This window comes from Diuraphis noxia, unplaced genomic scaffold, assembly GCF_037042655.1.
Source record: "Diuraphis noxia isolate RWA-SAM2 unplaced genomic scaffold, SU_Dnox_SAM2 contig0003, whole genome shotgun sequence".
NCBI classification, from domain to species: Eukaryota; Metazoa; Arthropoda; class Insecta; order Hemiptera; family Aphididae; genus Diuraphis; species Diuraphis noxia.
In genome coordinates this window covers 17,453,814-17,468,605 of record NW_028301713.1, presented here as the reverse complement: position 1 = coordinate 17,468,605, position 14,792 = coordinate 17,453,814, and the positions used below count along the sequence as shown (strand labels likewise).

The 14,792-nt window shown below is 31.8% G+C and overlaps 1 protein-coding gene and 1 pseudogene across 3 annotated transcripts in view; one reads left to right on the top strand and one right to left on the bottom strand.

Annotated features, from left to right (window-relative positions):
* Positions 1 to 4,947, top strand: part of LOC107165131 (fibroblast growth factor receptor homolog 1-like) — a 37,939-nt gene extending 32,992 nt beyond the window's left edge. For all 3 annotated transcript variants that reach the window (XM_089222724.1, XM_015513226.2, XM_089222725.1), the window contains exons 11-17: positions 189 to 327; positions 421 to 662; positions 773 to 1,004; positions 1,109 to 1,407; positions 1,603 to 1,796; positions 2,465 to 2,605; positions 3,525 to 4,947. In XM_089222724.1, coding sequence (XP_089078850.1) covers positions 189 to 327; positions 421 to 662; positions 773 to 1,004; positions 1,109 to 1,407; positions 1,603 to 1,796; positions 2,465 to 2,605; positions 3,525 to 3,723 — 1,446 coding nt within the window. In that variant the 3' untranslated portion in view covers positions 3,724 to 4,947. The remainder of the gene's footprint in view (positions 1 to 188; positions 328 to 420; positions 663 to 772; positions 1,005 to 1,108; positions 1,408 to 1,602; positions 1,797 to 2,464; positions 2,606 to 3,524) is intronic.
* Positions 4,948 to 12,125: 7,178 nt separating this feature from the next.
* LOC149056890 (uncharacterized) lies at positions 12,126 to 14,213 on the bottom strand (annotated as a pseudogene).
* Between the last annotated feature and the right edge of the window lie 579 nt (positions 14,214 to 14,792).

Sequence of the window (14,792 nt, the reverse complement as noted above, 5' to 3'; positions counted from 1 at the left end):
TCGGTTACAACTAACACGCTTTATACGCTTACTTAATCTTATTATTGAAGTAATGGTTCGCATTAATGATGGGTGGTTTTTGTTCACTATTATTGCTGGGTCTTTGAGACATAATTTCCAATTATATTTTTTAAAGAATATAACATATAAGTTATAATAAGTGTGTAAATGAATCGCGTCTATTGTAGAATGGAGCTCCCAGCGAAGGCAATCCGGAATTATTGCAACTGTCCAACGTGACGCATTTGGACGAAGGATGGTATACATGCGTGGCCGGCAACAGTTTGGGCATAAGCTACGCTAGTGCTTATTTGAAAGTGGTTGACGGTAAGTGATCGGGGAAAAAAAATCAAAATACAACATAAAATAGGTACACTGCAGGTTCACCATTCATAATTTAATGTCATAAAAATATTTTAGAGTTGGAAGATCCGATAAAAATCAAAGCTTTTCAATTGCAAACGTACCAATTAGCCGCTCTGGGAATTAGCTTCGTATTGGTAATTTTTGTGTGCATCATAATGCTGGTATGCAGTCAGAGAAAGAGGGAAAAATTGAAGGAGTTGGTGGCTAGAGAATCGGCTAGAAACGCAATGATAACTCAATGGACTAAGAAAATAATCATCGAAAAGCAACAGATGGCCGATGCCAGTGAACCATTGGTGAGTTGAATTTTATATTTACAACTTTAAGTACCAATATATGTACAAACAAGTTTTCTTTTTTGAAAATACATATTATTTGAGAATATCGAATTAATTTTATATTTCAGTTGATGCCAGTTGTTAAAATTGAAAAACAAAAAAGTAAATACACAAAATTAGACCAGGCGTGCATGTCCGAATACGAACTGCCTCTCGACCCATGTTGGGAATTTTCAAGAGACAATCTAACTCTAGGTAAAACTCTCGGTGAAGGCGCATTCGGTAAAGTATTACGGGGTGAAGCCGATGGAATTTTGTGTGAAAACGTGACGAACACGGTGGCGGTAAAAATGTTGAAAGGTAATTACTAATTATCATCTTTTTAAAATGCCTTATTTGGCGGTTCCGATATTATTTAAAACACACAACTTTTACTTAACTAAATTAATTTATGGTTTATGCAGACGGACACACTGATACCGAAATGATGGATTTAGTGTCGGAAATGGAAATGATGAAGATGATCGGTAAACACGTGAACATAATAAATCTATTGGGTTGTTGTACACAAGACGGACCTTTGTACGTGTTAGTCGAATTTGCCTTACATGGTAACCTAAGAGATTTCTTGAGACAACACAGGCCATCTTCAGGCTACGAACCGGCTATCGGATCTAATCTCAAAGACACCTTAACGCAAAAGGATTTAGTATCGTTTGCGTATCAAGTTGCTAGAGGAATGGAGTATTTGGCTTCCAGAAAGGTAAGTTACTTTTTTAACCAACAGTTGGTAATAAAATATATATAATAATAATATAGTCTTAAGTTAAAAAACCTTGAAATATTATAAAAAAAAAACAAAAATAAATTTACATAATTATTTGAAATAAACTGATTATTTGTAGAATATATTATTCCATGTTATCTTACCTCAAGTATTTTGTTATTTGTCATTTAGTGTATTCATAGAGATTTGGCAGCCAGAAATGTCTTGGTTAGCGAAGACTTTGTAATGAAAATTGCAGACTTTGGCTTAGCTAGAGACATTCAAAATCAAGAGTATTACAGAAAAACTACCGATGGTAGACTCCCGGTGAAATGGATGGCACCAGAAGCTTTGTTCCATAGGGTGTACACAAATCAGTCTGATGTGTAAGAAAAAATTATGTTTGATAAAAAATTGATATTTGACAAAGACATTTTCATATCATTAAAAATAGAACCCGTTATTATTCCTGCAATGATTCTGTTAAAAATAAGAAAATTGATTTCGCCCTCTGTGTTACAAAATAAAAATCTGTTACATAGATATACGAAAACATTAAAAAGGGTTATATCAATATAATGTTTCAATATATTATACATTTTTTTTGAAAAACTTTGATTTAATTTTTCAAAATAATAATAATAATAATCCAATAGCATAATAATATGTTACATGTATAATAATAATAATAATGTGTTAACATCTTACATACTTACCTACGTAATAAATATATTTTTTTGTGTACCGCATACTTCGGTGTCTAAATAAAATATAATAAATGTTAGTACAGTCAACAGATATATTACTATGGTACTATGGTAGTATAGTATAGCTATGATTATTGTACCTATTTATATATAATGGATATCTGCTATTCTAAACAGTTCATAAATTACGACGGAGAAGTTGTCGAGTAATTAACTCGAAATTATACCGTTGTAGGACTATGCACATTGTTTACAATATTATAGATTGTTATTTTAAGTTGCTAATTATATGATGGTTGATAAAATTATAAATGATAATGTAATCAAAATTGTATCCAAAAATGTAGATGGTCTTACGGAGTGCTGTTGTGGGAAATTATGACCTTAGGAGGCACGCCTTATCCTTCCGTACCTAACATGGAGCAGTTATTTAATCTGCTACAGAGCGGACATCGTATGGAGAAACCGTCTTGCTGTTCCTTGGAAATGTGAGTTTGTACATATACCTTCTTTTATCATAATAAGTATTTAAATCGCTGAATTAGCACACATTTAATTCGTTGCCAAACCAATTTGATGAGATCATCAAATAAAAAGTTCAATCACTGAAACCTAAGATCAACGAATAATATAATATAATATCTAAAACGATATTGGTATCAAATTTTTAAAAAGATAATATTGATATTTTTGTCTGTTACAATTTCCGCTCTTCGCCTTCCCTCATACATAAGCATAAGTTCTGTTTTGGGAAAGTTACCATTTTTGGTAATTAAATTATTCTTAAGTTATTGTTTTTAATTTGACGAAATACCATTGGTTTTGGGTTAAAAAGATTTCTTTATTACAGTGATTTTTTTTTTGTTTCATTCAAAAACATCAGTAGAGCTAAATGTTTATGTTATCAATACATTAACCGTGTAATAAAAATTAACAATAGGCATATTATACTAATTCTATTCTGCAATAATAAAATCTTTTATTTAGAATTTCATTTCAAAAACAACACTTCACTTTTTATGTCCATAACTATTACATAGGTACCTATTGTCAAAAAATCATACTTAAATAACATAAAATATTTATATGGTATTATAGTACTTATCGATTGGTTCTTAAAATGTAGGTATTAATAAACTAAATTATATAAATAATTATTTGCAGTCTCTAACGATAATATTAGGTATTTTTTAGTACTAAATATAAAATACGAAAAGTACCTATATAATATGTTGTTTTTTTTGTCACAATAAATACCTGCCACCCGTTAGCAATGCTTATGTGGCGTAGGAAGGAGGTAGAGACACAGATATAGAGTTATTTCGCGGTAGAGAGTTACATCAAATAAGTTATTATTAGGAATAAATATCGGTATACTAACTCAGTTGTCACTCGTCCCTTCCACAGATATATGATAATGCGGGACTGCTGGAGTTACCATCCAAACGAGAGACCCATGTTCGACGAACTGGTGGAGAGTCTCGATCAGATACTGTCGGTGACGGCCAACCAGGAGTACGTGGACTTCGGGCTGCCGCAGCTGGACACGCCGCCTACCAGTCAGGAGTCATTCGACGAAAACGTCCTGGTTAATTTCGCCCTGTGATTTCGCGTTTGTTTACTCGCACGACGACGACGTCGGATGTTTCATTGTACCGGCCAGTACCAACAGTGCGGTATCTGAGTACGCGTGCTACTCCCCCCCCCCACATCCCCACCAGGTCCAGTTAGCCAAGTTTTCAGAGATCTCGGGACGGAGAGCCGCATCAGTATTTTCCATGACTACTAATTATTATATATTGTATTACAATATTATTGTAATGTGACTTGACGTGACGTCCTGTGGATTTTCACATAAATGATAATAACGAGTACATAATATTATAACATTATTTATTTTTATCACTGTTATAATTATTAGGTAGGCACCTACTATTATTAATAATGATAATAATTACCGATTTGAAATAGATATTGTAAATAATTTTAGTGGAAACAAATTATTGTGTTATGGATTTTAATTATTATTTAATTGTTTGTAAAATACTAGTTTTGTTTTGACGTTATATATTATTGCGTATGCTTTTGTTTGAATTTAAACCACGGGTGGAAATCTAGAAAAGAATTGAATGGTATGAATCAAGACTGAATACCGTACGTAATCAAGACTTAATAACATAAAATTACTACCGTATGTAATAAATGTGGAGGTATAATTATACTATTTCTACGCAGATAAAAAATATCCGATAATCAACTAACTCGATTATATATTGTATTTTTTTAAATGTATGTATGATATATTTAACCGTGATTATATTCATTGAACAAACATACAATATGTTTTTAACTCGATCGCAAGAGACTTCTAGTCAAGTGAGACGTAAACCGTCAACCTGCTGTATAGTGTAATTTAATTGCGCATTTTCTCAACCACGCGTAAGATTCAAAAAATAATTTCGATTTTATTTATCACAACAACGGTAAATGGCATTTACTAGTTTACTTTTCTGTTTTTATTTTTATCATTTGTTTACTGTTGTGTATAAGTAGACTAAATATAGGTGTTTAAGATGTTTTAAATTTTTGTTACACTGCTATTAAAATACCAATCGATTACAAACTTGTGGTCTGCCATCTGGATTATTTCACAAATGTTAATAAGGCCTAATTGTATCTCCCAACCGTGTATTTTTATTTGTAATTTTCAGTAGAGGTAAGATTAATGAAGTGTATTAATATTATGCGAATATTGTTATTGTAAAATAGATTGTAAATATAAACTATTTTTTTATTTTCAATATATTATTAATTATATATGCATATAATATATCATAAGTATTTTTTTAATTTTAAAGTATGTAGAGGCTACAGTGATACTATTGTTAAAATGGTATTGATATACTAATCATTTTTAAAATGTGTACTAAATAATATTAAAATGCGTTAAGTAACTAAATAAGCACGAGAACATTGTGTAACGATTATAATAAAATATGTAATATAAACTATTATTAAATACAAATATACATTTTCCAAACTTTAAGCTACAAATTATAAAATGGGAATTCATTATCCATTTAAGAATCTATCACTTATTGAAATTGGAATTATTTCCGATAAAATTGATTTCAATTAAACATATTAAAAACTGTTATTCATAAAAGACGCGTTAGGGAATGCACTAATATATCCTATATTAATATGTTGAATTTGAGTTTAATGATAAATTATCGTATATAAGAAACGAAGCTGTGCAGCTTAAAGTATACGACCTTAGACTTAGAGTGCATTTAAATATCTTTAAAATAGTAAAAATACAAAGGTGTAAATTAAACGTCCCCAACCACAATGATTAGTAGTGAGGAATTAATGAATAACAAGTAAATGTTATTGGTTTTGAAGTTTTTGTTTTTCTCAATTAATTTTATTCTTTGTTTTTTTCAATGTAAAAACTAATAAGTGTCATTCGACATTAAAAAATACCTCCTCAATTCTTCTCGATCAGTTCCTGGTATCAGTCAATTTTCGGAACCGAACTAGGTGGAAATTCCAATACCGCATCAATCTCTATATTTTATTAATATTTATACTTTTTTTTTTTTTTAATAATAAAAAAATAATACGTTGTAATGTTATTTTAAGTCTTATCTTTCAATAGGTATATAAAAATAACATAACTAACAAATTAATAAATAATATGGAAACAATATAATGAAGCTTTCAAAATTTCTAACACAATGTCTGCTCTATTTTCTTCTAATAATTAATAATAATAGTAAAAAACAAAAACACGCGTTTTAATATCGATACATTCAGAATCTAAAATGAAAAACTTTGAATGTCTAAATAGGTTATGTGACATCTCTTAAATTAATAATTTACATACATTTTAATTGCCATAATTAGTACAGTGTTATGTGATAATACTAATAATTACGTACCAACGAAATTTTGATGAGAGCATTACAACTGGATGTCTGAATGTCGATCAAATATAGTTTCCGATGAACTCTTTTCGTCTTGTTCCGATTAGGAACGACAACAATAAGTAGTTTGCATCTCACATTGTCTTCTGAAGTTCTGAATAAAATCTTGGTAAATACTTTTAAATATTAAATACATTTACTGCACTTATGCCGCTAAACCAGTGGTTCTCAACGGGGGCAATATCGCCCTCCAGTGGCCGGTGAAATGTTACCGAGGAGCAGTGAACTAGTTTTGGGTGGTAAGCATGTTCACGCAAAAACGTTGTACGTGGTGCGACCTAAAAATAATACATACTTGATAATCCATATAATAACTATCAGTCACTAATATAGGTACTATGTTAAGCAATGCACAGTATAACTTATCTTAGATTGTAGACAAATTTATTATCTTAATTATTTAAGCGATTGTGCGTGGACATTATATTTCATTATAGGTACCTATACTATAACGGCTGCATCCTAGTTGGGTCCCAAATTTAAAATTGCTACACTAGTTCGGTCCTGAATTATCTTAACTACAACATTAGTTCTTGAATATTTTTTGGTAAGTACTACACTTTATTAACATTTTTCTTCCCATTTTAACAGACTATCTATAATCTATTTAGACCACAGGTATGGTTAAAAATGTTTTTTACGGTTTTTTTTTTTTTGTTTTTTCTTTTCCATTAAAATATAAGTTATGAGAATTTTTGTGTTGGTAAAAATATTTAAAATATTATAAACCAAGTATAAAAATACATATTATATAATATTAATATTAATTAAATATAGCCATATAGGTGTAAGCGAAAAAATATTAATAATATTAAAACAATTATATAATATAAATACAAATAAAATAATATTTTTTGAAAAATCACATGTGTGTTGGTAAAAATTTTACAAAATCAAATCGATTCCTGCAATTTTTTATTATATATTTTAATATTTAAAAAAAAAACTGTAAAAAATCTTTTAAACTATACCTGTGGTATAAATAGATCATAGATAGTCTATTAAAATGGGAATGCAAATGTTAGTATAGTGTAGTACTTACCAAAAAATATTAAGGAACTAGTGGAATACCTAAAATAATTCGAGACCCAACTAGTATAGTACCTATAAAAATCCGGGACATAACTAGTATAGTAACTTTAAAAATCTGGGATCCAACTAGTATAAATAATAAACAGGACGGTCCACACTACAACTGAAGTGGACGGCGACCGCGCAAGCCATCAGTTTCGAGGTTTCGACGACTGCTCGCCGATGATCGAGCCTGAGCCCGCGTGCCGCGCTACGACGAAGCGCCGACGACTCCGTGACAGATATCGCCGTGGATGCCGTGCTCAAACAGAACGTCAGCCACGGTCAAGAATATGTCGGGCTACGCAGTCTCGCAGATCTTAACAATAACGAACTGGATGGAACGGTTCGGCGTGCCCGACGTCATCGCCATCACCGACCGAGGCCGACGGTTCGAGTAGGATCTATTGAAATCTGCAATTTGATGAGCACCTTTTCAGCATCATCCGGCGCATTTGAACACGGCGTATCACACTCTGGCCAACGGGATGATAGTGCGTTTTCACTGCACGCCTGCACGCACGAATCACCGCTGCAGTGCAGGTCGGCCAAGCTGCTTATCGTACTACTCGCGCTGCGCAACAAAGTCAAAGCGGCCGACGTCGAACAAGCTTCAGCCGTGTTGGTGTATAGGGCACCATCGCGCTCAGACTCTCGGGCGAGTACTTTCACCCCGCTCAACCCGAACCACGACCGCCCGAGCTGATAGCTGAGTATAGCGAGACTCCATGAGATAGCTCAGATACGCAACGCACTGCGTTTGTGTCCGCCGAATCTGCAGGACCAGAGGTCAGTCATGACGTGTTTGTCCAGATCGACGCGGTCCGACCACCGGTCCAACCACGTTACGAGCGCCGTACTCGTCGTACGCCGGGGGGAAGACGTTATATTCAATAAGTGTAACTCGAACTCACGCGCGGCGCGGCCGGATTTCCATCGATCGACCCAATCCATCAGCATCGCATTATTCGCATGAGAGCATCACGCGCGGCGTGGCCGGATTTCCATCGATCGACCCAATCTATCAGCATCGCATTAATCGCATGAGAGCATCCACTTACCGGCCATCACGCGTACACGCAGTCCAATCCGTCGACGTCCAACCGAATTTCGCACCGTCCTGTTTGTCGTTGTATATTCGTTACCGACCGACGCTGCACCTGCTGCAGTTTGCGCGTAGGCTCTTTCTCTTTCGCTACCGACCTCGCCTTTTTCGTTTGGATCGACGCAGCCTTTTCGTGCATCGATTTCGTATTCGCATTTCTGTCAACTAATTATTACTCGTTGAAGTTTCTATTCTCGCCCGATCGTCTGTGTGGTGCAAATTTTGTTAATCCGCTCACGCACGCCTGCAGACGATCGGCGTTTCCAATTTGTATACAGGTTGCCCCGTGAGGATTTACCCATTGCGATATCTCCCGAAACAATGGTGATATCGAAATTCTGGTTTTGTAATAAGACTAACAGGGATAAGAACTACAATCATTTCATATTTTAATGTTTTGGTAAAAAAGTTAAAAATATATTTTTTTATTTGATTATTTCAAAAAAAATTAAAGATGGCCATTTTGTAGAGTTTATTTTTCTGAAAATATTGACGTTTCAAAATTTTATTTTTATTAATTTCCTGATTTTTAATATTTTTTCTTGTTTTGATGAAATAAAATATGATTATAAATTTATAACTATTGTAGGAACACTGAAAATATTCGGCCGGCCGTATGGGAATGCGCGCGGCGCGGTGGGTCACATGTTTGATGACATTACGGTGTTAAATAATTTGCAATTTTTCTCGAAACTAAAAAAAATATTAAAAATCAGGAAATTAAAATTTTGAAACGTCAATATTTTCAGAAAAATAAATTCTACAAAATTGCCAAGTCAATTTTTTTGGAAATAATTAAATAAAAAAATATATTTTTTTAAATTTTTTGCCAAAACATTAAAATATGAAATAATTGTAGCAGTTCTTATCCCTGTGAGTCTTATTATAAAACCAGAATTTCGATATTACCATTATTTCGGGAGATATCGCAATGGGTAAATCTTCACGGGACACCCTGTATATAAAGATAATAGAACAATTTCTGATAAAAATAAAATGTATAGTCAAAATATTAAATATTGAAAAATGAAATACTTTAAAAAAATTTCTCACTTAACGATCTATTTTACACACACTTTTGTGAATTATGTGAGTAGATATTTATTTTTATTTTTTTTTGCTAAACGAAATATACCCTAGGCCAGCGGTCGCCAACCTTTTGGACCTTGCGGACCACTGAAACTTCTAAATTCTACGGACCATCTATATCTTAAAATAGTTTTTTTACATAAATACCGTACTACTACTAATAAATTTTGCACCAAAATATTATAAAAAATATACATATTATGTAAAATAATAAAAAATGTTTTATTTTTATTTATGATTAAAGTTTTAAGTTTTAATTAAATTTGAATGTGATATTTGTTCCAGTTTGTTTTAAAGAATTTCGTGCAATTTTGGCTAATAAAATAATATTGCAAGTTAAGTTCAAATTTTTCCGCGGACCACCTAAATTTTCACGCGACCATCAGTGGTCCACGGACCACCGGTTGGCGACCGCTGCCCTAGGCGACATAGGCCTAGAAGTAGATATTGTAGAATGTAGTGTTGGTAATTGGTTGACGGTAGTATCCAGTAATTTTAATAATAATATATTAGATTTATTATACAGTAAAAAATATTATAATTGAGAATTGACGTACATTTCGCCAGCCCCCCCCCCCTCCCACCAACCAGTATGATTTTTGAATTTTTTTTTTCGCTAAACTTAGTGTGCCATTAGTGTGATTTTGTGTGACTAATTTCAGAATTTGTGCGATACTGGTTTAACCGTAAATTCAAAAATATATAAGGGGGCTGGGGAACATTTCTCTAATCGTACTTGGGGGGGCTGGCGAAATGTACGTTTATAATTGTATTAAAGTTTGAAATCCTACAAGTGTTATACCGGGTGATTCTTTTATCATTGAACACTCATTATTTCAAAAATTATTAATGTTTTAGAAAATATTATTTTACATAGTTTCAAGTTGTTCAAAAATCAACGTTCTTATAACAAAAAATTATTTTTAAATATTTTTTATCCTTATCATTTTTTAAGTGTTTTACTTTTTTGAATGACAACATAGAGTTTTAATTTCATATTCTAAAGTAGAATATTTTTCTAAGTATTTTGATACATAAAAATCGAATTTAGGACGAGTAGTTTATGAGTTATAAGTATTTAAAGTTTAGACAAGCGGAGTAGTGGACAAACATTTTGTTGGGTAAACTACTCGTCCTAAATTCAATTTTTATGAATCAAAATACTTAGAAAAATATTCTGCTTTGGAATATGAAATTAAAACTCTATGTTGTCATTCAAAAAAGTAAAAAAATGATAAGGATAAAAAATATTTTAAAATAAATTGTTTTTAATAAAAACGTTGGTTTTTGAACAACTTGAAACTATGTAAAAAAATATTTTCAAAAACATTAGTAATTTTTGAAATAATGATTGTTCAATGATAAAAGAATCACCCGGTATATTATAACATAAGTATTATTAATTTATAAATAATTTAATATTATCGCCGAACGGATATATGGAGGTAGGTACCTAAATAAAATTACAGTCAGCACGGTGCAATGGTAAATTCTATATTTCTACGTATGCGATTTGATAAAAAATTCAGAAAGAACAAAATACATTTAACGATGTTTGACTAATAACACTTAAAAATCGAATATTTAATAATTAACTATTGTAAAAAATTCTCAAAATGGCATAGGTTTTGATACGATTGAAACTGTTAAAAATCAAAATTGATCTAATGGAAATATATGAAATGTCAAAGAAGACACCTGAGCACATTTTGATAAAAAAATCATGGCATGTGCAAAAATTTAATATGATTAAGTAAATTGTGTAGAACAAAACTTGAATTGCAGTCAATTTAATAACAGTAGTATAATAAATTAAGTTATTAGGCAGATCTTCAAAATAAAATATGAACACTGCAAAATAATATAGTTTTCAATGTAAATACAACCCAATATAATTTAAATTTTGTCACCCAATGGCCTATGTCACAGAGGATATATTTCGTGTAAAAAAAAATATAATTTATAAAAATTATAAAAATGTAATAGACTATAGACGACCTAACCTAACCTAACCTAACCAGTTGCACACCAGCGACACACAACCCTGAAGTCGACTCAATGACCAACCGACGAATACCCCACGCCGATTAGGACTAGTCTCCGTGGAACCGAAATTGTCCTTTTCAGGACAACCTCTATATTGATTAGGTCACACTTATCAGAATGAGACTCACGGCCAGATGCCACTTTCATAAGCGGCCCCGACGTGATCAGAACTCGTTCCCCACCCAATTTATGTACATACTACGAGCTAGTATTTATTATATATTGAAACACGTTGTTCCCATGTTTGTTCAAGGTTTCGAAGACCGCTACGCCATCGGTCCCCGATTCCTCATTTTTGTATATTATATTATATTTACACAGAAATAAAAGGATTATTATTTACCAAATACCAACGAGTTCATTTTTACGAGACAGTAGCGCATTTAGCGTGCGTGCCGTATCATAGTTTTAAATATATAATATTGATTATTATAAGGTATTAACAGCATGTACAATTCAATTTAATTAGATAAAATAGATACTTTGGTGAATGATTTAAATGCATGTAACCAGGCTGTGCCGTTAAGATTTGGCGCCCAGAGCAAAATGAAGCCGTTAATACGGTAAGTACGGTAGATAAAAAAGCTTTTGTTGCACGAGGTAATTTTTTATATTGTAACATACTTCTATTAACATCTAATATTTTAATACTTTTTTTCATTCCTTTAAATATTTTATATAATGTAAACTCAGATAAAATGTTTATAAAATAATCAGTTATTATTGGTATTATTTTTTAATTTTTAATTTTTTTATTGGTATTGAAATTTATACAATTTCTGCTTCGACTACTAGGCCATTAGCATATCACTATAAACATAAATTAATTATACATATAATAAGGAACAGAGCAAAGAAATAAGAGAAAAAACAAAAAAAAATAAAAAAAAAGTACAAGAGAAATAATTAGAAATAATTTGTTTGGTATTTTATAAATTGAAAGGTTGGCTAAAGTAGTTTGAGTAATTTGGTTGTTTTGAAGAATTCAATGGTGTTGGTTTCATTGTCAGGATTTGGGCCTAGGCTTGTTCCAATTTGATGGCTTATATTGAGATCCTCTTTTTGTTTGATGTACATTCTGCATTCTTTAAAAATATGTTTGATTGTGATTATTGTGCCACATGATTGACATATTGGTGGGTCACTTTTTGTCATTAGATACTCATGGGTTAGTCTGGTGTGACCGATTCTGGCCCTATTTAGTTTTTTTTCGTTTGTGGTACTAATGTTTGGGTTTCTTCTCTATCGTTTGACCGTTTGTTTGACCTCGTTTAGTTTGTTGTTTTGGGTGGTCCATATATTTTGCCACAGTAAGGTGGTGTCCTGTTTTATTTGTTTTCTTATATCAGAGTATGATGAAATGTTAATGTATTGTGAGTCCGGTGAGCTGATAGCTAGTTTTGCTTGTTTATCTGCCTTTTCATTACCGATTATTCCTATGTGTATCCCATGTGTTCCCATGTGTTCCTATGTTATTCCTATATGTGTTATTATTATTATTATGTTGTTGTTCTTTGGTTTGCTTTTTCTAATCTATTTTGAATTTGAATTGCGATGTCACTAGGATTGAATTTATTTTGTACACTAATAAGTGTGCTTAACGAATCACTTAGAATGATTTGTTTTTGGTTCTCCTTTTTGTTAATGTATTTCATGGCAAGTAATATAGCAAGAGCTTCGGCTGTATATATAGAGCATGTTGATGTTTGAACGATGTCTGTGAATTGTTTTTTATTATGGCTATTCCTACTCCTTCATCACTTTTGGAGGCATCGGTGTATAGTTCTTGAAATTCATTTTGATTCTCGAGAACATTTTTCAGAAAGTTTTTATAAATATATGGAGGTGTGTTTTCCTTAGGTAGAGTGTTCAATTCTGTGTTTATTTTGTATAAGCTTGTCCATGGATCCATACTGATTATTTTTTATTTTTTCATTATTTGTGGGATCTTGGTGTAATTTTGGTTTTTTTGTAGTTCAAGGGTTATGTGGTTGGTTGATGCTGGGTTATTTGTTAATCTAGTTAGTCTTGCAGCGTATAGGATGTCAACTCAGTTCTTTTTAGGTTTGGCGTAGGTTCTCCCGCTATATTATAGATATTTTTAATTGGGCTGCTTTTGAAGGCCCCTATAGCCATTCGCATCCCTGTGTTGTGATTCGAGTTAATAAATTTTATTAATGTGTTTTTGGTTGAGGTATAAAGGAACGAACCGTAATAGAGTTTTGCTTGGATTGTTGCTTTACATATTTTGATCAATGATTCTGTTTCACTTCCCCAATTTGTGTGTGATAATAGTTTTATTATTCTAAGTGCTTTGTTTGTAGATATTTTCAGGGATTTTATGTGTTGTGGCCATGTAAGCCTAGAATCGAATGTGATACCCAATATTTTTATGCATTTTTTGTTGGGTATAGTTTTGTTCTCCATTTTAATATTTAGTTCCCCTACATTTGATTTCCTAGTAAAGGTTATGCAGTTTGATTTTTCTATTGAAAAGCTGAAGCCCATTTTTGCTGACCATTTTTCTAGGTGTTTTGCTGTTTCTTGTAGATGATATTGTACTGTTTTAATATTATTGCTTCTACAGGAGAAGTTAGCATCATCTGCAAATATGTTGGATTTTATCGGAAGATTACATTGTTTGTCAATTTTGTTAATTGCCACCAAAAATAGTGTAACAGAAAGTGTGGAACCTTGTGGTACACCATTTTCCTGTGTGAATGTGTCGGATAGTTGGTTTGATGTTTTGACTTGGAATGTTCTATTTTTTAGGAAGTTCGTTATAAAATTTAGCATGTTACCCTTACAATGACTTTTGGTATTAATTTATACTTAACAGCACCAACAAAAAAAGAGGCAAAGGTAAAAATCAGCATTATGGTCCTAAATTATTATTTTTATGGGTATGATTATTTACGATATTTATTAATTTCTATCTTTTTCATTAATAAATACATAACATTATTTAATTTCAGCTATGACCATTTGCTTGGAGAACAAGAAGGATGGACATCGCCAAAATTATTAAACAGAATTCGTTGAAGAACACAAACAATATTAAATTAACCAATTGTTTAATTTCTTTTTACACCTATTATCCGTCATACCTACACAGTGACTTAGGCACTCAATGTCTAAGTTATCACTCAATACCTTTATTATTTTCATATTATAGTCTAATTTTTGTCATATATATTATATTTCCAAATTATATACACTATACATAATAATTGTTATATTGGAAATATAATATATATGGCTAAAATTGGACTATAATATGATAATAATAATTATATTGATTGATTACTTATTCATCGAGTTCTTATATCATTGTGTTGTGACGGTAATCTGTGTAAAAAGAAATGATCGAATTGG